This window comes from Ptychodera flava, chromosome 6 (genome assembly GCF_041260155.1).
Source record: "Ptychodera flava strain L36383 chromosome 6, AS_Pfla_20210202, whole genome shotgun sequence".
Taxonomy (NCBI): domain Eukaryota; kingdom Metazoa; phylum Hemichordata; class Enteropneusta; family Ptychoderidae; genus Ptychodera; species Ptychodera flava.
The window spans coordinates 29,353,334-29,380,008 of record NC_091933.1 but is presented as its reverse complement, the minus strand read 5'-3'; the positions used below and the strand labels follow the sequence as shown (position 1 = coordinate 29,380,008).

At 36.6% G+C, this 26,675-nt stretch overlaps 1 protein-coding gene across 4 annotated transcripts in view; it reads left to right on the top strand.

The window, feature by feature from the left end:
* The window catches only part of LOC139135437 (uncharacterized), a 46,743-nt gene that overhangs the window by 1,878 nt on the left and 18,190 nt on the right, over positions 1 to 26,675 (top strand). For all 4 annotated transcript variants that reach the window (XM_070702816.1, XM_070702815.1, XM_070702818.1 and 1 more), the window contains exons 4-34: positions 488 to 598; positions 1,100 to 1,224; positions 3,361 to 3,547; positions 5,030 to 5,324; positions 5,895 to 6,007; positions 6,331 to 6,456; positions 7,226 to 7,308; positions 7,766 to 7,877; positions 8,251 to 8,396; positions 9,404 to 9,659; positions 10,412 to 10,509; positions 10,926 to 11,021; positions 11,274 to 11,411; positions 11,913 to 12,027; positions 12,709 to 12,825; positions 13,433 to 13,633; positions 14,417 to 14,526; positions 14,846 to 14,936; positions 15,505 to 15,642; positions 16,238 to 16,599; positions 17,247 to 17,340; positions 18,229 to 18,374; positions 18,726 to 18,912; positions 19,271 to 19,368; positions 20,159 to 20,362; positions 20,537 to 20,758; positions 21,425 to 21,542; positions 23,121 to 23,386; positions 24,457 to 24,752; positions 25,457 to 25,625; positions 26,210 to 26,273. In XM_070702816.1, coding sequence (XP_070558917.1) covers positions 488 to 598; positions 1,100 to 1,224; positions 3,361 to 3,547; positions 5,030 to 5,324; positions 5,895 to 6,007; positions 6,331 to 6,456; positions 7,226 to 7,308; positions 7,766 to 7,877; positions 8,251 to 8,396; positions 9,404 to 9,659; positions 10,412 to 10,509; positions 10,926 to 11,021; positions 11,274 to 11,411; positions 11,913 to 12,027; positions 12,709 to 12,825; positions 13,433 to 13,633; positions 14,417 to 14,526; positions 14,846 to 14,936; positions 15,505 to 15,642; positions 16,238 to 16,599; positions 17,247 to 17,340; positions 18,229 to 18,374; positions 18,726 to 18,912; positions 19,271 to 19,368; positions 20,159 to 20,362; positions 20,537 to 20,758; positions 21,425 to 21,542; positions 23,121 to 23,386; positions 24,457 to 24,752; positions 25,457 to 25,625; positions 26,210 to 26,273 — 4,884 coding nt within the window. The remainder of the gene's footprint in view (positions 1 to 487; positions 599 to 1,099; positions 1,225 to 3,360; positions 3,548 to 5,029; positions 5,325 to 5,894; positions 6,008 to 6,330; positions 6,457 to 7,225; positions 7,309 to 7,765; positions 7,878 to 8,250; positions 8,397 to 9,403; positions 9,660 to 10,411; positions 10,510 to 10,925; positions 11,022 to 11,273; positions 11,412 to 11,912; positions 12,028 to 12,708; positions 12,826 to 13,432; positions 13,634 to 14,416; positions 14,527 to 14,845; positions 14,937 to 15,504; positions 15,643 to 16,237; positions 16,600 to 17,246; positions 17,341 to 18,228; positions 18,375 to 18,725; positions 18,913 to 19,270; positions 19,369 to 20,158; positions 20,363 to 20,536; positions 20,759 to 21,424; positions 21,543 to 23,120; positions 23,387 to 24,456; positions 24,753 to 25,456; positions 25,626 to 26,209; positions 26,274 to 26,675) is intronic.

The following is a 26,675-nucleotide window of genomic DNA, read 5'->3' as shown; positions in this document are numbered from 1 at the left end:
AAGCCAGCTTTCAATAAGGCTTTACCTTGGTGATTGGCACCAGTTGGAAATGTGTTAAAATGTGTATTAATAATACCATATATGATGATTAAAGTTTTATTTTGAAAAGTGTTTAAACCAAAGCTCTGTAACATACAACACTGGTCATTTTCTTCCTTAATTATTAAGGAAGAAAATGACCAGTGTTGTATACCAAGTAGCACCATTGAATTTGTTTATCAGTGATCAGATATGAAAGGTCACAAGGTTGTTGCCATTAGGGAGCCTCTAGTCAGAGATTACAAAGTACGTGTGTCTGTAGACAAGGAGTGTGATTGTGGATCATTAGTGTTGCTTTAATCCAGATTCAAGTAGAACTCATCTGGTATCCAGACAATGAATGCCAGTGATAACATCCCAGGATTGGGAATGCCGTATAGCCTTATGTCCATGTCACATGCATCCAATTTGAGGCACAGAGTCATGTTCACACCTTTGCCATCGTCAGGTGTATGAAGCCCATCCCATTGTCATACAAGCAGACGTTCTCACAGAGGAAGCAGAAAATTGCATGAAAGAAGAGTACACTGAGAAGAGCCTGCCTCTGATACTGCACCAGGTAAATATAATGATGCAATTGATGATATTATTGTTTACATCACAGAGAGATTAGCATCAACATATTGTCTGTATGTGTACAGTATATGTGCATTGTGAACTACATGTACATTGAAGGCTTCGCACAGCTTTAGTGGTCATATTGAAATTTGACTGACATAGCAGTCAGAAAATTGTTATAACTATATTAGTTTAAAATGAACATGCTGCTGCATGTTTAACAGTGTCGTAAACAACTTGAGAGTCCACAATCTTGTCTGATCACATAGTTGTGTACTCTGCTGCTTAATCAACTGTTTACAGTAAGCAAAAGACACAAGGTGAAACAGATTCTTGGTGGTCACAAGGAATGTACTCTGCCTGACAAAAATTTGAATTGAGTTTGATGGAAAAATTACAGAAACCACTTTAAAGTCTAAAGTTACATTGCCTGCGTGTTTATCACCATAAACATGTGAAAGTAAACAATATTGCCAATATTTTTTTCTGCCTGTTATTCCAGTTTTTCTGTGATCGTATCCAGCAACTTGTACAATGTAAACACATGCACATGTTACGATGGAAACGGTTTTGTTCACACACCAGCACTCTGGAAGCTGTCTATCCCATGTATCAGAAACGATTAGCGTAAGTTGTTTTTAAATCGCAATCTACATCTTTCTTGCTATTGTGTAAATTTCGGAAAATATTCCTGTCACGTCCAAAGCAAATATTGATGTTGTCCTGTGGCATGCATTACTGATTATGTAATGGCTAGTGAGAGTGGTGTATAGCATTTATAGTAATGTTACCAGGAGTGAATTGTTATTTACTCTTAGGCCGAACAAAAAAATTGTGCTGTTCCGATAACCCGACCTACCCTATTTTTTACCTGCCGACCCTAAACTTTTTAGAGCTACGTAAACACGGAAGTAAAGAAAAAAAAAGAAAAAACCCATAAAATCATGCATTTGTTACTTGGAATTTCACTTTTACTTGAACGAGGATGTCTTGTATGTTTTCCCTTTTATATGTGTGATACATTTTTCTAGAAATGTTTTGGCCAGTGTTTGACCACCCTGAACACCTGATGCATATTTAAACATAAAAATATTTGGAAAAAAAAAATTTCAGTCGACCTACCTACCCTATTTTTGAAAACCATGTTATCGGAACAGCACAATTTATCTTTTTTAGCCGTAGTTGATTACTTGAATGAAAGTGGTGGATTTGTGTCTCATTTAAATACTATTACATATAAGGATAAAGCGAACGATTAGTTGCCTCCTAGGCAACATCATCTACTTGTAAGATATGACACTTTGACAGTCAAATAAAACTGAGACAAGTTTTATAACTCATACATGAGGAAATGTATTGAACAGAAAACTGCTAGATTTTAAAAGAATTTGAATTTGTTTATCCCATACACTGGCAGTGTTTCATAGAAAATTGTCATGTTTACTAGTAGTGTCAACTTTTTTACCAAGAACCAGTCTTGTTTACCACTAAACTGCTTACATTTTATCAAAGAAGCCATTTGTGTATAGTAAACTTGTCATTGTTGAAAAGAACATGTCTTCATTTCTGGTGTGACATGGAATTTGAAAAGTAAATGTAAACCGGATAGTGCAATGCAATGATGAAAAGACAGAGAAGCTAGCATAGCGAAGTTCAACTGTAATAGTTTCAATCTTTTGAAATGGTCAGCTCTTATACAGTTGATTAGACTGTGGTACAAGTCTGTGAATAAAACTATTTTTTGAAGTTACAGTAATTTTGAGTCTTGATGTAGTATAGTCATCATGACTATTTTTGTGAATGGGATGTAGTAAAGTTACAGGGATGTAGTGGAGTTACATGTATCATAAGGTGATGCCAACCGAAAGTTACCTAAATATCGTGTTCACCCCAAACATGCACAGATGTTACACTTTTGTACAATTCAGTGAAGACTGCCTACTGTACAATCATATTGCAGTCTTCCAGGTCAAAGTGATTCACATAAAAAGTAACAGTAATGTATAATTAATCAATTATTTTATTTTCAAATTTGCAACTTCAAATCATCAACTTCAACCAAATCTGAATCTCGATTGAAAGTTATTATTGCTATACAAGAAAAATACGTCTGTTGTGTTTTGTTTGTTTAAATGTCTCGGAAAGTTGATATGTTACATTGTTAATCTAGGCTTTTTAGGTTAGCACTACTATTAATATCTACAAATTATACTTTTCCAAATTTAGAAACCACTTATTCTGATTTTTGAAAATAAAAATGCTTGAGAAATTTAAGGAGGACAGATGGTCTCCTGCCTCAAGGGTATATAGTCCTTTGTTTGGGCTATTGGTTACATTGCCTGTCTCACGTAGTTTTAACTCTAAATTTTGGGGTTTACGTACAAATGACCTTGTAGGCAAATATCTGTTGAAAAAATAGAACAATTTTTATCATCGAATGGCACATTGATATACATGTACTTGAATCACTGTTATGTGGTTTATTGAATTTTCATACGTAATATTGTAAAAACAATATTTCCCATTAAAACATGTAATTTGATCATTTTTAAATCCCAAAGTTGTCAAGTTGAAAATAGTTCTGGTTCACTTTCAATCAAATGATGACTATGCGGCCCGCAACATCATTGACAAGTTACCATTGAATCCTATGGAGTGGGCAATGTTCATTATGTCCGACATAAAACATATAGTACAAGCATGTTTTTGTATACTCTACACACATATAAATATGTTTGTTAATCTATCTATTTCAATTTTCAGCTTAATAATGTCAGAGTACAATGATGCCATTGCAAGAGCCAAGCGTCTTGCTGTTGCCAAAGACGATCTGTACTCCTCAAAACAGGCCATTGCTGCAGGTTTGGTTACCTTAGCAGATATACAAATTTACACCAGGTGGCTCACGTGCCACCTTCACTCCATCAAAAAAATCCATTCTTACCTCAAGGTGAGTTCTTGAAAGCTCTGGATTGTTCTGTGCTAATGCTATTCTCATAAAATAAAATTTAAAGGTTACAGTCCATCCATTGTCTGGCAGATTAAAAGCCAAGAAAGTAATTCCACTGATTATAGATTGCAATAGTGCGGTTGGTTAATTTACTATTAACTGTATTTCTGAAATGAGTTTTACTGAACAATGCAGGTACATAATAATGGCTTCAAATTCCCATTGTTCTTAATCGGATCATTTAGAAAACCATCCTCTTTTAATTGGTGTCTTTGCTGTGAGATTTTGTGAGATTGACCTTAATGCACTGTGCTTGTATGGATTAATGTTTTACATGCAACTTGACTTGCAGTTTTAAATCCATATAAGGAGGCAGGGGTGTGTGTTTTCTTTGCTCAATAATCTCATTGCCTGCCAATATTCATCAAACTGTCAAGTTTGATTTCATTTTCCACGACAGACTTTAGAGTTATTCAAAATATCTGAATAGCAATTTACTGGGCTATTGTTGGCTTTTCTCATTCATGACAAAGCATGATTCACGTGTGCCCATGATGCATGTGTCTATAGACACAATTAAACCATAAAAGAGGTCCTTCCTTAGTGAATACAGTTCGCACGTTCATGCTATACTGAATGCTTCAATAGTCATTTTGTACAACAGATAGAGTACAGAACCACTGCTGCAGAGCATTCATGTCTTATATTTAATTAATTCCAGAAATCTGAAGCTTCCCAGAGAACACTCCTGTCACACAGTTTATAGCAATTAGAGCTCACCTAGCTACTTTCATAGCTAAATCAAAATAAATACGTGGTATTATACTATTGTGACACTAGGGTCAAAGCAACTTTGGTAGAATTTTAGTTAATTTGAAGCAATGCTAACTATGGCACTCAGATATTCATATAATCATTCAGAAGATGGTTTGAAATCTGATCATATTTTGTACTAAATTCCAAAGTAACATGCCATTTTAGAATATTGTTTGGTTTTGATGGCTTACTACATTTTATATCAATAGTAGTGTCAGCAGAGGTTACCCTATACTCATATTCCCATCGATAAATTTCAAAACACTTTGAGTTCTAGATTATGAATATTCTGAAAAATTTGCTTGTACTGGCATGTATCTGTAAATCTTCACAGTCTGTGAATAGTGTATACCAAATATTGCATGACAATAAATACTTTAGCTCCATCTTTAAAGAATGGCAACAATTTTGCATTGTCTCAAAGTCAAAAACTTGTTCTTGTTACCTACCCATATTTCACATAATGCATAGTTTTACAGTAAATGTTGTAACTATCTAATTGTATTCATATTTGTAAGTGTGTTTGAACTACATGTCTACCAAAACTTAAAATTTCCTAGACTCATCATTTTTAATTACTAAGGTCATTTTGACACAGATTAATTTTGAAACAAATCATTCATGTACCAAAAAACACTTGAACACTCATTTTTTTAATCACTGAAGGTCCTGGAGTGGGTATCAGTGAGTCACAAACATGAAATTGTGCCAACTCCAACAAGCCAAATCACTGAAGAAGTCAGCAAAGCTGAAATGCCCGACTCCAGCCGAAGTGCTTACACAGCCAGGAGTGAACACAGGAAATCAAGTCTGGGGGATGCTTTCTTCAGGAGAACCAGTTTGGCCTCCCGTCCTGGGTCAGCAGCATCAGGGCCGACAGCACCGCTTTCTGCATCTGTCAATCTTATCAGCACACACACGGTGCCTGCTAATGTCAGTGGCAGTATACTGGCAGCCTCAGGTAAAGTTCAGAATCAGCTTTCACTTGGAATCCAACCACATTCTGAACTATGCATAGGCACTGTGCCCAGGCTATCATTTCCAGCCAAACATTTATACATGTAGTTTCTGTCTAGAATTCAGATAGGGATCATGCTGCATGGCCAAGCATAGGCAACTGTACACATTCTTTTTGAAGGAACATTGATGACTTTCGCACACCTCTGTGTATTGCGTCTACAAATTATCTGGGTTAAAAAAAACCAGAACTTGAACTTGTAATACTGCTTATGTTTATACAGCTTATGTTTATAATGCTTTTTGGGACAATACTGAGTACACATTTGTGTCATCAGCTATGTTCCGGCAGCTTCAGCATTCTAAATTACGTCTTCACCTACTCACTACTCATAATATATGATACATGTACTTGCCTTTTCCCCTTGCTTCATGTATATATAGGTATATTTCAACGTCCATACACATACCATGTCACTCCAGCCGATGTTATTCTTGAGTTTTCTACTCAGCAGATCAAGTCATCAGAAAACTCCAAGCTTACAAAGAAAATGCTTTCTCTGTATACTTTCAGGTGGTGGACTGGTCTCAAATGAAGCTACCCAGGGAATCCCTACCCATGTCACAGATTTAGAGAGTTTAAAACCCGTGCTAGAGTTTCTTATGGCTTGCTATGGAATTCAAATGGTAAGTTTCTTGCTCAGCAATGTGCAGTGCACCGGTGCATTTTCGCATTTTGCAACAAGTTCAAGTGAACCATCATTCACACTAGTAAATAATGCAAACTTAAAATAAAGATTATTACTGCTAATGATTTGTCAAACTGTTTCAAAAATCAACAGCCTTGCAGAAAAAGAAAGTTTTCTCTCACTAAATGAATATCAGAGCTTGTGTTTTTGTTATGGTTATATCAAACAACAGCAACTCTGCAGAAAAAGAAAATTTTGATTCACATTTGTATTGTTAATGTAGGTTTTTAACCAGAAAGTCTCCTTTTTGTTTCAATTTAGGATATCAATCAAATCTCTACTTCTGCCAATGAAATGGAACTGGTCGCCAATGTGAATAGGAAATTCAGGGCAGCCTTTGCTAAGCAGGAACAGCAGAGAACATTTCCAACCTATGACAAAATTGAGGTAACTTATTACAGTGACGTTGTATCATGCAACATTTTAATCTGGATTGTCATTTTCAGTCATTCTCTCCATTACACTGTTGTGCAAATTCCCCTGCAGAGATCTGGCTTTGTCAATGAAAGAAAAGTGTTCTCTCAAAATTCAGGGGTCAAAAGTTCTAAAAGAACAATCACCTTCAAGTTGTTTTTTCGTGTCCTTTGGTCTTGTGTTGTTGTTCAAAACAAAGTGATTATTCAATACTTTATTATTGTATGGATTCAGTTGATGTGTTCTTCCAGGAATGCAGATATTTTGTTCCCACAATTGATGAACTGAATTCTTATGTGGTATCACAGAAAGCTATGCTACTCAGCTTTGCATTGATGCAACAGATACTTTGGCAAGTGTAGTGTGCAATATTTTATCATATACCTCAGGTGTACTTGTCATTGTTCCACAGAGTACGGTACTTCTGAAAGGGGTAGTCTTTGATCCCTGGTTCTTGCATTAGTCCCTGTTGACATTGAGTGTTTACATGGTGTTAACCCTTTGTTTTCCATTGAAATTTTTATCGAGGTGGTCAATTTGGTTGTAGATAAGCCAATATCATCTACCCCTTTCAATATGTCATTTCCCTGCCATTCAAGTTACTTCTACTTGGCTTACCTGGCAGATTACAGCAACTTTTTAAGCGAGGGGAATTCTAATGTGGAACAGTGCATCACCAGTTTGTTATCAAATGAATTGCACAGATATGATAATGGTATAAATGTGTACCGTATGATTTCAGCTTGGTATGGAGACCTGGGGAGCTGACAGTCCTGCACAAGCTCTGAAAAAGGAATCCAACTGGCTGCCATTCATCAAAGTCAAGTAAGTTTACAATGACTTGTCTCTTTCACTATCAGGTATTTTCTCAATATTCTAATATCAGCTGAAGCCTGTGATGAATATTAAATCATGGTAACTTTAATTAGTTCATCCACAGTGTAGTGTGCGTCGGTCCAGTCCCATGGTTGAATACATGTTAAATGGTGTTTGAACCAAATAGAATGACTTAATGGATTTTAATCAGAATTGTAATGATTAAAAGGGCTGCAGTCAATGTTACATAATTTAGAGTCATCTGATTCAATTTGGAAAGAGAGTAATTTCACTGAGATCCTGATCTTTGCTTTTTTGAAGCATTCGACTATGTAGAAACAAGTTTGATATCATGAATTCAGACCAGCCTCTGAATAGTTTACAATATTACACCATTTATGGACAATTTGATGGCATATACATGTATGGTTAAAGAAATAAAAATATGCCCTTTGATCCACTGCAGACCAGAAGCAGATCCACATCAGGTGAAGATGTTAACTAACCTCAGACAGAGGGGAAACATAGATGAACTTCTGAAAGCCCAGTCAAGATTTCTCACAGTCACCGACTCAAGTGTGAGTATCAGCTTCAACTTCACTTTACCCACAATTCAGACAAGGAATTCAGGTCATAAGATAAGACGCTTGAGTCTTCTTCTCTCTGAAATTGACTGACATTCAGTTACAACTTTCAGTCAAGATTGCCTTCCGATATGGCATGACGCAGTGAAATACTATAAAAATGTTTTTATTGACTTTCCTTTGGAGAGAAGTCAGTGTCAGCTCTCAAAAAACACATATTTTCTTTCTCCTTGTACTTGCACATGAATGTACACCATCCCTGAAAGCATGGAAAGGTGCATGGAAAGGTGCAGAATGACTCCATTCATTTGTATCCAACAGATGTACCGTATACTGATAGCCCTGTTTATGATACTTTGATTTACAGAAGGTACAGGATGCGTTGAAGGACCATGCAGTGGCAGTCCGAGATCCTCCTGTTGCACAGCCTATTTCAGTGACATCATATAGGTCATCATCAAATACCAATGCCATCTGGCGGAAGATTTACTTAAACAGTAACCTGTATAGTGGGTAGGTATAGACCATGTGTGAAATTTAATGTGTTAAAGGTAGAATGGGCCTTGGGAACATGTATTCAAACTCTCAAACTTTCACAATACTGTTTTGGTCTATCACTTTATATATATTGGTGTTCAATTTGAAGCTCATGGAGAAAATAAAGTTTTCGGTAGCTTCTTTCTGAAAAATCAACTTAATTTTACCCCATTGAGTTAATGCAGGGGTAGCAGCCATTTTGAATTTCAAGTATTGGAAATATTGTCAATGAGTAATTTGTTTCTCCGGTAGCAAATTTTGCATGGTAACCCTTGAATTTTATTCATGATTTCAAACAGGAATGAGTGAAAGTTTCCTTATATCTTATACAAAAGGTTTTAGGAACAGTATAATTCTTTCATTTTCAAGCTCTGTACTGCCACCGTTGCTTTACAAACTTTACAGGAGTGCACACAGCTAGTACATTGATTGGGAAAAAACATTACTATCTGAGTTGTGAACTGTTTGAAAGACACTTCAATCAATACGTCAGTTTTGAAGACATTTACAGGCATAGTGCATATGCCGTACGTAGTACTTGCACTGTGAAAAGAAGACTTATAAACATGTTCAACTGCTAGCATTGTTTTCTAACAACACTTTCAACAACCTTATCATCAGAACATATTGCAGCAAATCAAGCTTACTGTACTCTCCCCAAAGAGTCAGCGTGAGCAAATGAAGTAAAGCTCTGTGATTGAATAAACTCAACAATAGTTAGATTTTACACGTATGTGTGTGCAGGTGCAGTGTGTAAATTGCTGTGTTGTTACAGGTTAATGTACACATTGTTTTGTTGTATAAGTATTGTGTCTCCTCCCCTGGTATCATAGATATGCAATTGAAATGACAATGTCACATTGTAAAAACAAACCCAGTGATGTAATTTCAGGTACATGTAACTTATTTTAGCTGTCAGGAGTTGCTTTGTATCAATATTTTAAAATTTAATGTTCTTCCTCATCCATTACTTTCCACTTCAGGACAACAAAAGAGGAAGACATGACCATTGTTGAATTTGACGAAAAAGACGTGGACAGTGTCAACTACTCTGGACGCTTGGGCAGTGCAGGAGGACGGAAGAGACGCGACAGTGATGAGTACAACTATTTCAATGCCATGCAGATGTTAGGTCTTGATGACGACGACGAGGGACATCAAGACCCAACCATGATACAGGGTGGATACCTGTCATTTCTCAATCTCAGGCATCTCAGGATACGAGATCTACAGAGAACGGTGAGTGTACATGTACAGCAGACTGAGATCAATCACACCATTGCATCTTTCTCTCCATTTCTGTAATAAAGCAGGTGTTAACACATCTGTGTTTGTTAAAGAATAGTAGGATTATGCACAGAATCAATAATTGGTGCAGGGACGTACTTCTCATTGAAGCTTATTGTATACTCACCATCTTTGATATGATGTAAAACAGGAGTGGCAATGCTTTTGGTTTTATTGCTTTGCAGGAAATCCAACTTCATTATTAAAGAAACTTGTATGTTTTCCTGTCGGTATTTTCCATAATCTTTTCATAAAGACAGTTGCACCAAATAACTATGAAAGATGTGTAACTGTTAGCCTTCAATTAGTCATTAAATTTGAAACAACGAAAGAACAACAGTTCCCTATATGTATGCTCAATCAAATTATTTTCAACAGTTTGATACAGAAAGTTTGATGACTTGTATTTCCTCTGTTCTTTCTGTATTCATAGAAGAATCAGTAGTAAGTTTCTGTCAATGCTTTTGATATTTTTGCCATTCTTAAAAAGTCCGTGTTTGAAATTTCACAATAGTGCACGTGCACTCAGACAACATAAACAGTATTGACAGTGTGTTTTACCTGAAAGTCTAGTTCACTTATGAAATTTGGCCATTTTTATTTTTGTTATAACAACAACTGATGAACTCAAGTGTCTTTGCTTGCTTGGAATATATTTGTCGATTTCATCGGTTGTTGTTTCTTTTCACCTTTTTTGTCTCCAGTGTCTGAGTATTCTAAATTACTTCCGATCAGTTGAAAGAACCCTGACTATCAATGATGGTGGATTGTCTCTGGAAAATGGACACCAGAAGAAGACAAGGTGCGACTGACACAGGAATTTAAGCTTAAATCTTAGCATCTCACACACATTCTTTCCAGGATAACTCATGGCAGGGACTTCCAGGATATGAACTCTATAACAGAGCAACAATTTATCATTGATACTAAAGTTCATTTCGTGAAACTAATTTTGTGTACTGGACAAGCTGGAGTGTATCACAAACAATACTGAGACAAACTACCGGTAGAATTTGTTGTTGTAAATGCGGCCTTTTCAAGAACTACCTAGATATACAATCTAATATTCATCAACATTTACGTCCACAAGGTACATGTAATATCATCAGTCCAATTATTAAATTTCACAAATTCCAACCGTTCAACTTTACCTACATAGATTCAACTAGAAAAGTGTGATCATTATTGTCTGTAAATTGTCTTTTTTGCAATCTACAGTCAGAACCATCGAGTCGGTGTCCGTGAAGGTGGTCAGGACGGCGGTGGTGGTCTGGGATCCCATCATTATCTTCATTACACACCGGCTGATTACAAGTAAGTCATGTAATCCCTGCCTTCAAATGAACAAGATACATGTGTGTGCATGAGGCAAATGTGGTTATGAAGAGTTGGCTCTCCTTGTGTGTCCTTACAGTCTGTCTGGATATTTCAGCAGGTATTCATATATTGGGTCAGTGTGCTTCATAAGATGTCTGTCTTATTTTACAAATCCAACTGTTGAAATGTGTATTTGCAGTACCATGCTTACACCTTGCCTCTCTTTCTTTCTTTCTTTCTTTCTCACAGAATCAGTGAGGCAGAATTCATGGAATTTTCAGAAGTTGAAAACCATGATGATTTCTACACACTTGAAGATGGCAGGGTTCATGTCCAAGATCAGAGAGGATATTACATCATCTATGATGCTGCAATGAAAGACCTTGAGTGAGTGACACAGTCGTGACCGAACAGTGGTTAAGAATTTTTAATGCACACAAACATGTAACATCATTCATTCATATACCTTCCACTGAGATGAGAAGCAGCCATCATCTTTTATCATTGATATTGAGGTCAATCTGTATCATTTGTCAGTATAAGAATTATAAAATAATATAAAATCAGGATTTTGCATTGAAGAAATTTCTTTTATGAAAGGGCGTGTATTGTTGCCTGCACACGCAACCTCTGTGAAACATAATGTCTATCCATACATACAAGGTGTGTAAAACATACATTTCCTGTGTGTTAATTTCTTCAATTCATCTTGTTCTTTGAAAACTTCTGTTGGCTGCTAAAACATACAAAACTGCTGTGTGCTGCATTTTGAATTTCTTATATTGTAAATTTCAGAGAGAACTCATAGTCAGCGCTTGTGGAATGTGCATATTATATAAAACTTTCATTTGACATGATCATTCCATACGTGACATTTTTTTCTTGCAGGAATTTGGAGAAAGATCTATTGCTCATTGCCACACATTTCATCGAGAAAGACAAAGACCACAGATCGGTCGGGTCAGCTAGTACCAGACGCTCAGACTCTGCCAGAAAGAGACAGGTGTGTGTTCATATAGAGAATAAATTAGATCATCAGAACTAGCTGCTCTGTTAATCATAGCTTTGCTGCTATTGTTAGTGCCAATTTTTCAAGGGTGAATGATTGTAAACATGTACTCACACCTTGAAGCCCTTTCATGCCAACACTTTTCAAATAAGGTTTCTTATAATGATGATGAAAATCTGAATAATTGATACCAATGTCTGTCATATAAATATTAGATTTCCTTGATCGAGAAAACCCCAACTTAATGTACAAAGGGAAGGGGTACCTGACATCGTCATTCAATTGTACACAGCATCACTTATGAATAATTGATAATCAAAAGAACAAATTAATCTCTTTGTTATTGATGTGTTTGGAGAGCGAGTCATAACTGATGACTGTTTGCACTTGTAAAGTATGCACATGTCAAATTAATGATCCATATAACGTATTGCAATGATCTGTGGAGCATTACAATGTGGTCCAGTTCATGATAACAGCTGAGTTCCCACTGTTTAAGTTACGGATGGCCTCCCACCCGAATGAAATGAATTCAAGAAAAGGCAGTACTTTCTTCTGATGTACATGTACAGCTGAAGGAATCATAGTTACAAAATGTCCAAGATATTCATTTGAATATACCTGAAATTGAAACTTATCAGTGAAATATCCTGGGGTTTTTTGTCATTTTGACAGAGTCAAGCAGCAGGAGATGTTGACATGCCAGTCTATGGTCACCAGCAAGTAGACAGGTTTGCTGTGTTGATGGACCTGTGGACCAGTGAAGCTGATTACCTGGAGAACAAACGACAGGTGAGTGGGGTGGCTCAAGTGAGCTGTATCTGTCAACCTGTATCCATAGAAACCTGAGAATTAAATTAGATTTTAATAATTCATGACGTGTCAATGAGAGGGTGAAATTACATTCCTCTGTGTTGTAAAAATTACTGCAGCATACACATTTTAGTTTTATGATGATAGACTAGCATGCTTAATTATGCTTCTATAATAGCTAGGCCATAAAGTCAGAACAAAGTAATATTCTTTTTTCTTAGTCAAAGATAGGTCAATTCAAAGAAAAAGCCAGAAACCTTTAGACTTGAGCTCTATTTGCATATGTTTAATTGTTCTAAAATCACTAGTTTAATTGCACATATTGAGTGTGTGCTTTGTATATGAATTCACTTTCTTCAGTATATGTATAAAAATAATCCTTTATTCTTCCAAAAAAACATGACACATGAGAAAATGTTCTCACTTCTTATTTTTATAATTTTTCTATGAAAACATGCAACAAAAATCTTCATGTTCATAGTTGCATGTTCACGAAAGGTAACTGCCACTACACCTGATTCTACAGTATGAACCAGGTGCAGTGTTATTGACATGCATATTACATGACATTTTTTGGCCTTGACAGTTGCTGGATTGTTACCTGGAGGCCTATCACAATGTATTTGACATGCAAGAGAAAAGACAACTAGCCCAGGTCATTACCAACACCATGTACCAAAGGCCACGGTTTGACTTTGATGCCAGCTATTTTGTGAAGACCTACCGTGCAGAGTGTATCTGTCTGCGACTCCACAGCAGCCTCATCAAGTCCATACTTGACAAACAGGTGTGCATTTTCTCTTATTGTTTTTTTGTGTTTTTTAGATTCTTTGAATAATCCTCTGCACTACATATCTCTCTCTCTCTCTCTCTCTCTCTCTCTCTCTCTCTCTCTCTCTCTCTCTCTCTATATATATATATATATACATATATATATATACACTATATATGTGAACTGAAAAACTTGTTGACAATTAAAATACTATCCATCATTGGTGGTACACATGCCTGAGCAGCAATATTGTGTTGCACACTGTATTTCAGTATAAAGCAGTAGTAATGAACATGGCATACTTTATGACAGGTTTGTTGGTGCATAAAGCTGCTCATTTCTAAAACAAATAACCAGTTCTTTCAAAATCTTCTTTCTTCAATTGTCTATTTGTTGGGCAGCCCTCAGATTATTATTTTACCATTTCCAAAAACTTACAGTATGTTGTGGTTGTGCTGAGTGTGGTATTATTTTCACACATAGCGATTCTACTTCCACCTCCCATTCTTGTAATTTATGTTTGCCTGGGTTATCTGTTGTTGTTATAGGACACATTGAAATGAAGTCTGTAGCTTTGCACACATGTCACACAAACAATAAATTTTGCATCCTTCTAGTGGTGGAGACATCAGTGAAAGAGATAGACATCTCATCATACTTTTCTCACTTCCACTTTCAATTTGTGGTTCAGTGTTGTTTTGTCATGAAATGGCTATAGCATTCCTCTCCTTATATTTTGCCTTTTACCTCATCTTCTGTCAGCTACATATTTTACATCAGTATTTCTCCCTGTTGCAGATTGCTGAGCAGAGGGAATACATACAGAAAATGACAAGGGAGGGGGACAGTGACTTTGGTCTTCCACATGAGATTGTTCCAAAACAATTAGTGGCTTTGAACCTCAGCAGGTAAGTGTGAAATTTGAAGTGTTCATGATGGAAAATATCACTCCCAGTTATTTTGCATCCTCTTCTGTAAGCTTTCAAATTTTGATCAAGAAGGTGTGCATTGTGTTCAAAGGCATGTTAAAAGCACTTTCCCTACAAACCAAGTGCGTGCTGTGAATGAATTGATAATTAGACACCATCCATGGTCCTCGGAACTTAGTTCTCCCACAATTCGCACAAACAAGTTACTCTGCATGTTACAACTGAAATTTGTGTTTTCCCAATTTTTTTCCTGCCTGCATTGGTATGTTTTGTTTGTTTATTTGTTTGTTTACAACAGGCCAGCTTTGAAGCATGTTTACATGTTGGAATTTCACCCGTCTCTAGCAATGGGAAGTAGGCTGCCAGTGTGTCTAAAGAGGGCCTATTTTGTAAGTCAAACAATATTGATATATACAGATGCTAATGAGTGTTGGATCCATCTCAGATTGAAGTAACAAATTACTCAATAGGCCTTCAGTCCAGCTTACATGTATGTCCACAGATGACCTTGCACATGTAATCATAAACGTTCTGCATTTTTGTGCATGAAAGAATTTGTGTGATCCTTTTAGAAGTAAAAAGCACTTTCCAAGTCTATATGCCCTTACTTTCTTGTAACTTTACGATGTTTAATTCTTGAAATTTTGATGGATTTTGAGGAATGTTCTGACTTCTGACAGTTTTGATGTGAAAAAATGTTGGTTTTTTTGTTTGATAGGGCAACTGGGCAATCTAAGCATACATTCATTAAAGATTGAAAAATTTAGATCATTTTGCCAAAGTACTGTGATGTTTATGAGATTTATGATCTGGTGTAACTTTCAGAAAGAAAAAATTGCAAATCTTTACATTGCTACATGTACAGTGACTACAGTGAGGATACACAATTGTAACTTTCCTTTTGAATAGAGGACATACTCATAATGTATCTTTGTTTTGTTGCTTTTTTCGTCGCAGGACCTGGTGCATACACACCAGCCAAGGTCAGTCACAGAAGCTGTTAGCATGGAGAAGAAATTATTGGAAGTGTCTTTGTCACAGTGGGAGAAGTTAGATCGTCCCGGGAATAGCTACTCATCACAGGTGCAAAAAGATGTAAGTCATCACTTGTACAGTTCTTCTTGTAAGATGCAAGTACCAGTCCTTGCAAATCTGAACTCATTCATCTGTGCATTACAGCATTTTGAGTTTCTTGGCTGACGTATAATTTCACAGCAACATATTTCTGTGTTTAGAAACTATAAACATTTGTTGTATGCTGTACTATGCATAGTTTAGCTGTTTGACTTGAAGGGCAGTACCTCAAGGGCAGTCCTCAAGTAACAGATTTTCTGGTCCAGCTTTTAGATGTTACAAATTTCTCATTTGATTTAAAAGCAAAAGAAATATTAAGGTTATTTTGTGCCTGTCAAGGTTTCCATCATCAGTCAGCAAATATTCATGGTTTCACTTTTTATCGTAGATGGGTTATGTTTCAGGAAGCATGATAACAATTCTATGATAAAATTTTTCAATGTCACAGCATAGAATCTATTGTATTGATTATAACATACGGTATGCACATACATGTAGATATTATCCTTTAACTATTACATGTATGTAATACAGTGAGCCCCATGTTTCATACATAATCTCCTCTCACAAATCATTAACAAATCTTTTTAAAATAAAATTTCCTCTGTTGCAACAGGTCTTTCAAGATGTCTTTGCAGAAGATCCATTGTTCATATGTGAGATTGGTTCATCTCTTTTCAAAACCAAAGACATGGCGGCTGGCAAGCGCAGCAAGAAGGAAAAACAAGCTGACCTTCTGGCCATTTGGACGCGCCTCCTGGAGACCATCACTATACGACACAGACTCATAGACGCAGCATGGGAAACTGAGATACTTTCAAAGCTCTACAAGAAACATGCCTTTGAGATGGGCTTTGACGAGTATCATCTATTTCTACGCTATGTCCAGTTTGAGTTTGCCTCGTTTAAGGATAAAGCTGACCAGCCTCCACCAGTCTTCATCACAGCACTGCTGGAAGATGATAGCAGTGTGGATAGGTAGGATTGAAAGTAACACTCATTTTTCTTAACCCTTTCATCCGTGCTTTTGTGTACATGGGTCAGGCCACTCCATTGAAAACAACATGATTGTACCAAAAGCGTGGTAATGAAAGGGTTAAGTGTTGTCTTTGCTTTAATAAGGTAGACTTAAACAACATGTAATATTTAAAAAGCTGTTTTTTCCAAACCAATATAGGCATCATTAAAGTTTTGACTCCCGGCGCTCCCCTCCTTGCATAGCCAAAAGAAATTGAAATTCTGCAATTACGCTAGTACTAGATTGTCGTGAACAACTTTCCTCTACTGTGGTAGTATAGTGGGATTAGGATTGGATTGGATGGAGTGTGATTTGATTTTATCAAATAACATACCGATATATCTCACATCATTTCCAAGACAATCGGAATAACATCAAGAGATACATAGAATGGGCTCCACACCAGGCATTGGATTAATGACATGCATGATCTGTTAACTTTGAAGTTATTTTGATCCAATCTGAGGGATGAGATATTTTTAGGTTTTATTACACCTTTTGAATTTTTTCTATGTCTTTATTTTCCATTGAAACTATCACAATTTGCAAATGTTACAAACTGTAGGGATTTTGGCATTCCTTTCATGTCTAATGCACCCTGTTTCAGGTATGTTCCATCAACATTATTGTTAGCCATTCAAGAAATTGATGAAAAGCATGTGGGCATGTTCACATTCAGAAACAGAGATGGCTTTGTCAAGGTAAGAACTAAAGCAAGACTGATAACTTGCTACTCAGTGTGTTTATATACGCGTACTATGAGAAAGTAAAGGACAAGCAGCCCCTGAGGGAAGCACATCGACCAATGTCATTTGTTTGTGGAAATTCATCATTTGTTGTCCATTTGGCTCATTTAATACTCTGTGTAAACAAATCTATTTTGCTTTTGATTGCATTGCTCATTGGTTCAATTATGTCAAATTACAACAACTGTAAACCAATGCATGGTACAATATGATGTACACCTTTCTCCATCTTGCCCACTGGATGTAAATGTATTTATAGAGATATGAAAACGACTGAAATATTTGACTGTCTGTTTTACTTCATGATTAAATATTAACGATCCCTAATTTTGTTGAATTAATTTGACCAGTACATGTAGTAAACGCTATATTCTTAAGGTAGAACGTACTTTGGGAACAGATATTTGGATGCTCAAATTTTTCCAATACTTTTCTAGTCTACCACTTGTTAGGGCTCATTTGAAAAGTCTTGGAATAAGTTTCACCATCTTATATTTTTGAAAATTTAAAAATTTTTGTCTTCTCCATGGAGTTGATACTGGGATGGCAACAATCTTGAATATCAAATATCGGTAAATCCTTGGTACTTTGTTTCTGTAGTACCAAAATTTGTGCCATGATACCCATTTTTATTCTTGATTTTTTGAAGTGAATGGTTGGAAGTTTCCTTGAATGTTTGAGAAAAGTTACAAGTCTTTCACTTTTGAGATGCATACATGTGGTACCTTAAAAGGGTATCAGTCCTATGTTTAATCTACCTGTCTGTAAAAGACAGCAAAACAACAATCTTTGAAATATTAGTTACACAAATTTAAACGAACACTATCATATGTTTGCTTGCAGATGATTGAGGGTTCAGGATTAGAAAATTTACGCATTGCACTACAGTGTCAAGTTGTTCATAAAAATGCCTTGTTGAGTGCTGTACAGCAAGCCAGTGTGTGTTCATATTTCCAAGAAGTGTCTCCTGCTGTTGACAATGGAATGAGGTCAGTGTCTATCAAGTGTCGTACATCTAGACATCATGAGGATAAATAAGTGCATATGTGTGTAGCTGTGGTTTCTCATGTGAAAGATACATGTACAATTGAAAGTAGTGTCTGATGTTCAATTCAACTAAGACCATGCCATTGAACATCCAGTTTGCCAAATTAACAAGTGCCACACTATTGTGTGGTCTTTTATCCGTTACCAGTTTCTTGTGTCTAAAGGCATTCTGTTCACACACACTCAACATCACTGTACAACCAAATCTGTAAATTAATTGTTTACTGTCCATATATGATTTTTGCATGAACAACATGTAGGTCATTATCGTTCTCAATTTTTGTACATAACAGCGGTCGCAAGTCCCCATCAGATGCCCGCAGTGAGAAGAGCTCCATGACAGCTTTGACAACCACTGGGCCACAAACTACCAACATTCAAAGCATGGCATCATCAGTGGTGTTTGCATCCAAGCTGAAAACAGGCATGGAAAGGCAGAAGAGGTCACCAGAGTCTTTTGTATCTCTGCAACTGGAAAAGGTACCGTCAGCATGCATTGTACTATTAGTTCAGCAGGATGCAATGTAACCTGAGAACTTTGATGTCTATACTGTACATGTACCTCGCCAATATGTGCCCACACTTTTACACCTGTTCATGTATAGTTGGTCAAGATCACTTCTTGTCATGTGAGTGACTAGCGTGATGTCTAATTCATTGATCTATCAGATTAAACTACAGCACGTACATCAGCAAATTGTACATGCAGTATCTGTATCTGGCCTTCAATGTGACATGGTTGTACAGTTTTTAAGTGTAGGAACAAGGATACCGTACTTCTAAAAACTATCTAATTTTACTTTTTTTTTCCTTTTTCATTACTTTTATATTTTCATAGGTTCCTTCAAGAGATATCATATTAAATGAATTTCTTAAGAAAAAACAGTCCATGGGTACTCTGATGAAGAGCATTGAAGAAGTTGAAAAGCTCAAAAGGTATTGATTGATGTGTTGGTCACTTATATGTCCTCACTTGCTTGTTATTCACATGCTATCATCAAAGCAAATCAATTTCCCTTTATTTTGTATTCTATATCAATACAGTATTTCAGCTATCTTATCTTGTATGATGAGAGGTTATGAACACCAGATGACAAGATACTCAGACTCAAAACTACATGTAGTTGCATGAGAAGAACCTTTCATGGTGCACTATATTTTTACAATCATTACCGATCAAAACTTTCTTCTGCTTTAAATCTCCCTCAAGCCTCAAGTTCAGTTGTGCTTGGTTGTCGTAAGGAGTGGAGAGACGCAGCCATTTTGTTTCTTTACACTGAGAGTTGCCATGTCAACCATTGTCGCATGCACAACATCACTGCCATGCCACACGTTCATTACCTTAGGAGGTGTGCACCATGCTGTGTGAACAGTAGAATGTTTGCTAGAGCTTGTCCAAAAAAATTAGAAGAACTTGAATGAAATAACCATGGGATGACACGACAAGATTCAACATTACGGTATTATTCCTTGTTCCTCAAAAGTCTTCAAATTTTTATGCCGGCAACATCGCATCATAGTCAGAGAGTGGCAGCCATTTTTGGTAGTTTACTTGGTTTACAATCAAAATGAAAATGAAGTTTGGGAACTCTCAAAATTGATGTTTATTGCTCATATCTCAACGTTTACTGTAAAATATCACGACTGATATTTTATGGTAAATGTCACCAGTGATATTGGTATGGGTATATAATAATGATCTTTTTTTGTTATTATTTGTTCACAGGTCTTTGATAGACAAATTTTGTCATCATTACCAGCGACGCATGTCCCAGTATTCCCTGCGAGGGCAGATCATTGCCTATCTGAACAGCACCATGGCATTACTGGAGGAATTTCCAACAACCAAACAGACACATTTCATCATTGGAAGGCCCGGTGAAAAGAAAACAGAAGAGGATGACAAGAAGGGATTACTCACCGATCCAAGGTATAAATTTGACTGACTAGAATTGGCAAATCAACTATCTTGTAACAGTGAAAGAATCATCACATCGAAAGTCACTTATGACACGACAAATCACTTAAGGGTATGTCTTTGTGTTTATTACCACATGAATCGTTTCAATATAATGATGAAAATTGTTGTTGTGTTTTTATTTAGAATTCTTCATAAAAGACCAAGGCGGATACTCTCACAAGACGGCTCCATGTTGTTGAATCTTTGGTTTCTACCGCACCACTCTGAGGTGTTGATCATGTTCAAGACACTGGACAACGATACGTGCATCCGAGCATTGAGATTGACGTTACAGCTGGTTGCGGCTCTGCATGACATATTACATTACCTCTGTTCATATTCCAGACTTGGAAGTTCCAATGCAAGGTGTGTGTCGTCTGTAAATTTTTTGCTTGAAATTCGTTTTCAAATGCAATGTTGGCAATAAGTGACCAGAATCCATACTGAAATGTCAGTGTTGATTTCCTTCGACAATATCAAGCAAAGTCTGTTTTCCAAAATGAATGGCAAGTGATAATATTGGTCTGGAATATGTCTTTTGGTTGTCAGTTCCTGATGATTCAAAAAGCCCAGCCAGAATTCTCAGAGCCTTCCATCATGTAGCATGCAATTTATGGTTACCAATGTGATTGTGTGCCATACATGTTCCCCAAAACATACCTATATGACCGCATGACAATGAACGCAGATAATTGTTGCCATTTACAAAGTGACTGATGGTAATTAACTACTATGTTCTTAACTACAGTATCAGTAACCCAGAGAGATAGTTGCATTTTATGATTGATTGTCACCAGTCGTATGGAGAAGGGAACAATTTATTATAAAATGTCTTTCCCTATTGGAGAGACTAAAACCTTAATGATGGAGACCAGAAATGAAGAGAAAAGATTTCACGACTATCTTTCAAGCAGATGTCAAACAAAAAGGCAAATAAAAACTTAAGTAAAGGTATGTGCAGTCCAAACAGACAAACAGTACCGGTACTCACTTGATGCTTCCTTAAATGTTTATTTTTCTCTGAATTGTCAGGCTTGGATCAAAGAGAATGGAGACAGCAGACTGGGGTGGTACTGAAGGTATCTCAGCTGAGCTTAGAGGAATACAAAAACAAATTGACAATTTAGACAATCCAACAAATCCACAGGAGGTGAGTTGAACAGTTCGGTCATTCAAATCATTTTCAATGTCATTGCGTTGGTCTTTCTGTGAAATTATCAATTACGGCATTACCATTCCCCGTGATTTACTGTGCACAGAGCCAACAAGGTCATATGAACCATGATAAATTATAACCACTAATATTGTCACGGACAGTTCAGTACAGTATTATACCTCCATGCAGGTGACACGATAACCAGTGTCTCATTGCCCTACTCATGCCCTGTTCAACTATCAGCAGCTTTTGGCAGCATTATGGGCTGTACCGGTACATCCATATATTCATGTAAATGCAAACAGTCATTTTGGCATAATATTCAACACATACACATATACAAGCATGTTGGTAAGTTCTAATTGCTTGAAATACCATTAACACTGTCAGGAACATGAGGTTTGTTGAAAGCAGGTTGGTGTGTATTGAGCAGGTGCCAAAGACTGAGAAGGAATAACTTTACATGAATGAGGGCGCTCTACCAGTTAGGAAAGATAGTGAATATGTATCATGTTGATGAGAGCCAGTCACAGTCACTTGGTTGACAGAGGAAAGATAGAGCCACATGTACAGTGTACATTTAGGTACCAGTGACTGAGTCAGTACTAGAATATTAGTTTGCTGCATAACCAGATGGCCAGGAAAGCTTGGTAACTGCAGCTCTTAGCTAGTGAAGAAAAAAGGTAAACTGTAGTTAAAAAGACAAAAGTTTTAGTTATATTCAGCAATGCACAAAAATATCCGTTGAGAACCTTTATTAGCCATTATATTACCATGCCCTGTCTGTCGCATTTTGATTGGTCGAGCTGAACCACGTGACTTACCACAAATACACAGTAATGGTTTGTTTACAGGCCCGTGAATATGAATAATAAGATTAACAACTCAAAGTATCGTAACTTTACAGCTCAAAAGTAAATCATTATCAATCACAAAATAAAATGGAGAATTTGTAGGTCAAGTTGAGATACTTTTTTTCTGAAAACATCTCCGGATTTGCCAATTTTTTACAGCGCGCGTGATAGTGCGTCGCGTATTGCTCAGTTTCGGGGCCCAGTTGTCCTTCGCTCCCGAAATTTTCGGAAATTTTCACGGTTTTCTTGTGTTCGCTGATAATATAATGGAAATAACAGACTCCGCTCTGACCATTAACGTTACGTTAATGGTCAGCGCGTCACCCGTTATTTCTATAGTAACCTTTAAATCCTGGATAAGTCCATATTTGATTTTATTTTATTTTATACTCCCAATTCGACAAACATCTAATGCTGAATTTTATACTTATATCTGTTAGTGCAAAAGTGTATGTAATAAACGTTATTTGAGTATGAAAATTTACTGATAATGAATCATTATCAGTGGCGAACTCTCATTAGCCTATAGACACACACTTTTGACAGCGTAACATAGTTTAGAAATGTCTTTGATATGATTGGACTAATCATCAACTTTTGATGATTTAAAATTGTTTAATATGTCTATTGGAAGTTCACATTTGTTTCCCTGATGCTTACATGTAATTTTCTTCTCTTCTCATTTAATAACAACTTTGTCTCTGCAACATCTTCATAGGTTGCTGATTTCCTAACACTGCGACGTGACGTCATGTTTCTGGAATTCGACACATCTGTCCGCCATGCCATGTGTGACACGTTCCTTTCAACCAATAATGTGTCAGCTTTCAGAAGCATCACAGACAACATGCACACTGCCCTCACCAGTCTCAGCAATGCCCAAGTACCATCAGTATATGCAATCTCTATGCCCATACCTGAACCTTTTGAAGCAAGAGATTTCCCAGCTCAGCAGCTCACACCATGGAGGGCATTCATCAGCAGGTGAGTATTGGTTTGTATGTAAATGAGACGTTTACAGGGAGTGGCACTGCCTGCATGAAAGCTTGGAGAAAAATAATTATAAGGTTACATATTACTTGAAGTAACATAATGTTATTAATTTACTAATGTACAGTTATGTGAATGTATGCAAATCCAATGACATATTATCAATTGGAAAATTGACAGATCTTGCAGCATTTACTCTATAGGACCATCCAAATCCTGTGCAATTCACTTGGAACTTGCACAGAGATGCAATTGTTTTGGTTAAGTTTATAATTGCTGTAATAATGACATATTGGCTTGAGAATCCATTTAATTTTGGCTGGAGTATCCATCCCTCTGCCCTTGTACTTTGGTCAACAGTAAGTGAGGCTACCCACAATTCCCCTTGATTTGTTCACTCAGACATTTTTTGCTAAGGGCTTTTTCAATTTTATCAGTTTCTTAATAATTTTAACTTATAATTTAAGTTCAGGATTATTTGTTAAAACTATGTTCCAAAATTATTGATTATGTTTAAAATTCAAGAGTAAATTGAATGAAAAGTCGATGTTTGGAGGTGCTAAAAATTGCACACTTGTCAAGGTAAAGTTATCAGCAACTAAGATGGTCTTATCATACCACCTGTCAGACATGCAAATTTCCTTTGTTACGAACATTAAAAAACATCAATACCCTTTCTTTTGCCAACACAGATGCAACTTATTCCCTTAGTTTCCTTGAAAATATTGTGTATGACTGTCAAAAATCGATGTCTACAAAATTACAAAATTGCTATCTCCTCCGCGGAAAAGGGATTTATCTTCTCATTATTCACAGTGAGAAATCAGAAAATTATGATTATCAGAACTATATTGCCAGAATTTTGAAATATTGACCGAGTTGTTCTGTGTACAGAAGAAATTTGCTTCAGTTCAGTGAGTGATCTCCGTGTGTACAGATGATGGAGAATTGTGGGTAGCCTCACTTACTGTGTGGTCCAGCTGCTCTATGGAAGAGCATACAGTAAACCAAAGCATGTCTCAGTGAAAAAAGGTTGATGTTATGGTCAAAATTTGTGTCTACAGGAGAGGTCCATTCCCCACTCAATTCTGGGACTTCCGTCAGATAGAATACAACATGCAGCTGTGTCTGGCTGGTCTCCGAGACGTCGATCGACACGTTGCCAATGGTGAAATCCTTGGTGTGTCACTTCAGATGGAGGACGTACTGCAGACGTGCCAGCCTGATGAACTGTATACCAACATGGATGTGGAAAGTGATGATGAAAACGGTGAGAAGGGTACTGCCAAGGGAGGCACAACACCCAGAGCAGAAGAACAGCAACCAGTTGAGGAAAAGGAAAAAGAAGTCAGTCATCAACGTAAGTGACACTTTGGAAAACTGAATCATTTTCACTCGCGTTTGTTTGTGTTTTATTGTAGTCTACTATGCGGTATTCCCATCAGTAAATAAATTGCAGATATAATTTCAGTATTGATGCAACTACAATCAGATAAAGTTCAGCTTGTAAATTTTTTGTGAGTGTCACTGTCCAGTGAAAATGTCATCAGCATCCATGCCATTGTGTTTTGATTAATACAGATACATGTACAAATAAATCTATTCATCTGCAATGTAGAGAGTCAGGGTCAGTTATTGTGAGACAAAACCATATCTACATATACACATGATGATGAACATATCTTTTTTTGTTTCTTTCATACATGTCCTTTTTAAGAGTTTCTGTATGAGAAAGCGTACAAATGATGATCAGTGTACCCTGTTTTGCCACCTTCCTGATGTGCTCAGCATGAGGCCATGTAGTTGAAACCAGTGGCTGGCAGAAGTGATCAAATCAAACCCATAATATATGATATTTACTGTCTGTCTAAAATTCGCCAATATAATTGTTTGTACAAGGCTGATGTGATAGTAATGTCAGTTTGAACCATGACAACAACTAATGATGTGTGTACAATGTCTGGTCAGAAAATCAGTAGCTTAGTATGTGATTGTATTACACTGAAACTTAATCAGAAAAGTCTCACTGAGTTATTTGACTTTTCTGATGGTCTTACTGTGCAGCTGCAACAAAGAAGCCAATATCTAGGAGTAAAGAACCCATCAAGGCTTACGGACTCCTCAAGAAGTTCCTTATCTTGTGGAAGATCCTTGAAGTATTCAAAAAGGAGTGGGCAAGAAGGAAGATCCAGGATGAAGATGTATCAACAGCGTCGGCTTTCAGGAAGTACTGGTAAGACGACCAAATGATTGGGATATGTCCTAACTGTGATGATGTCAGTGTCTCAGCTTGTTTGACAAAAGCTTTGATTTCAAGTTTCACAGACAAACATGTTTTTGTTTCCACGTTTAATATTTCAACACTTTCACGTTCCCAGTATGTTATGGAATTTTCAAAGCAGAAATCAGTGACACCTACTTTAGCTTGTACTTCCACACACAGTGTGTTCTGTTCTCAGTGACTTGCCATCAGTACCAGTGGAAGCTTCTAAGATTGATTATTGAACAGTACTTTGGAATTTAAATATCATTCGTTCAAATTACATGTATGTATTGATCTGTGATAGTGTCACTTATTCATATTCTCTGAGTCCATCAACATAAAATTTGACAATGAACAAACCATCATACTTGTTTGGCCATTTGAAAACATTTGTGCAGATAAATTTACAGATAACTTTTCTTCATGTTCAATACGATTGTGCCAAAATCTTTGAACCAGAGTATCAGACTTTAAAAACAATTACAGTATTTCAGTCTTAACATGTATATGTTTGTACAGTGCATCTTATAGAGTGTGCATCTTTTCCCTCACAGCAAAGTGTACAAAACTGAGATACTTTATCCAGTGGTGAAGAGCATAGCAAGGAAATATGGCCAGGTAATGATGTGGAGATTTTTTTTGATATCAGAGAAGTACCACCATCTTTCAATAATGTACATGTATTCGTCAAAGTGATAATTTGTCATTGGTGACTTAAGCTCTAATTACTAGTAAACCTGTGTTTATAGAATAAATATGACGGATACATTTGAAAGAAAAGACATTTTGTGATAATGTGAATGCAAAAGCAGGTTGAATTTTTATCTCTCTTTCAATATTTATCATGATGTTAATGTGAAGAGAAAATAAACCTTGTAAAGCTGTGATGATTTGTCTCCCCCATCCCCCAAACTCCCACCCCACTTTTTCATATAATCCCCATAATCTCCAATGAGCTTGAATCTATTGAAATTCAAACTGAAAGCAAGACTTGTGTCAGGTGTTGAGAATCTAATGGGA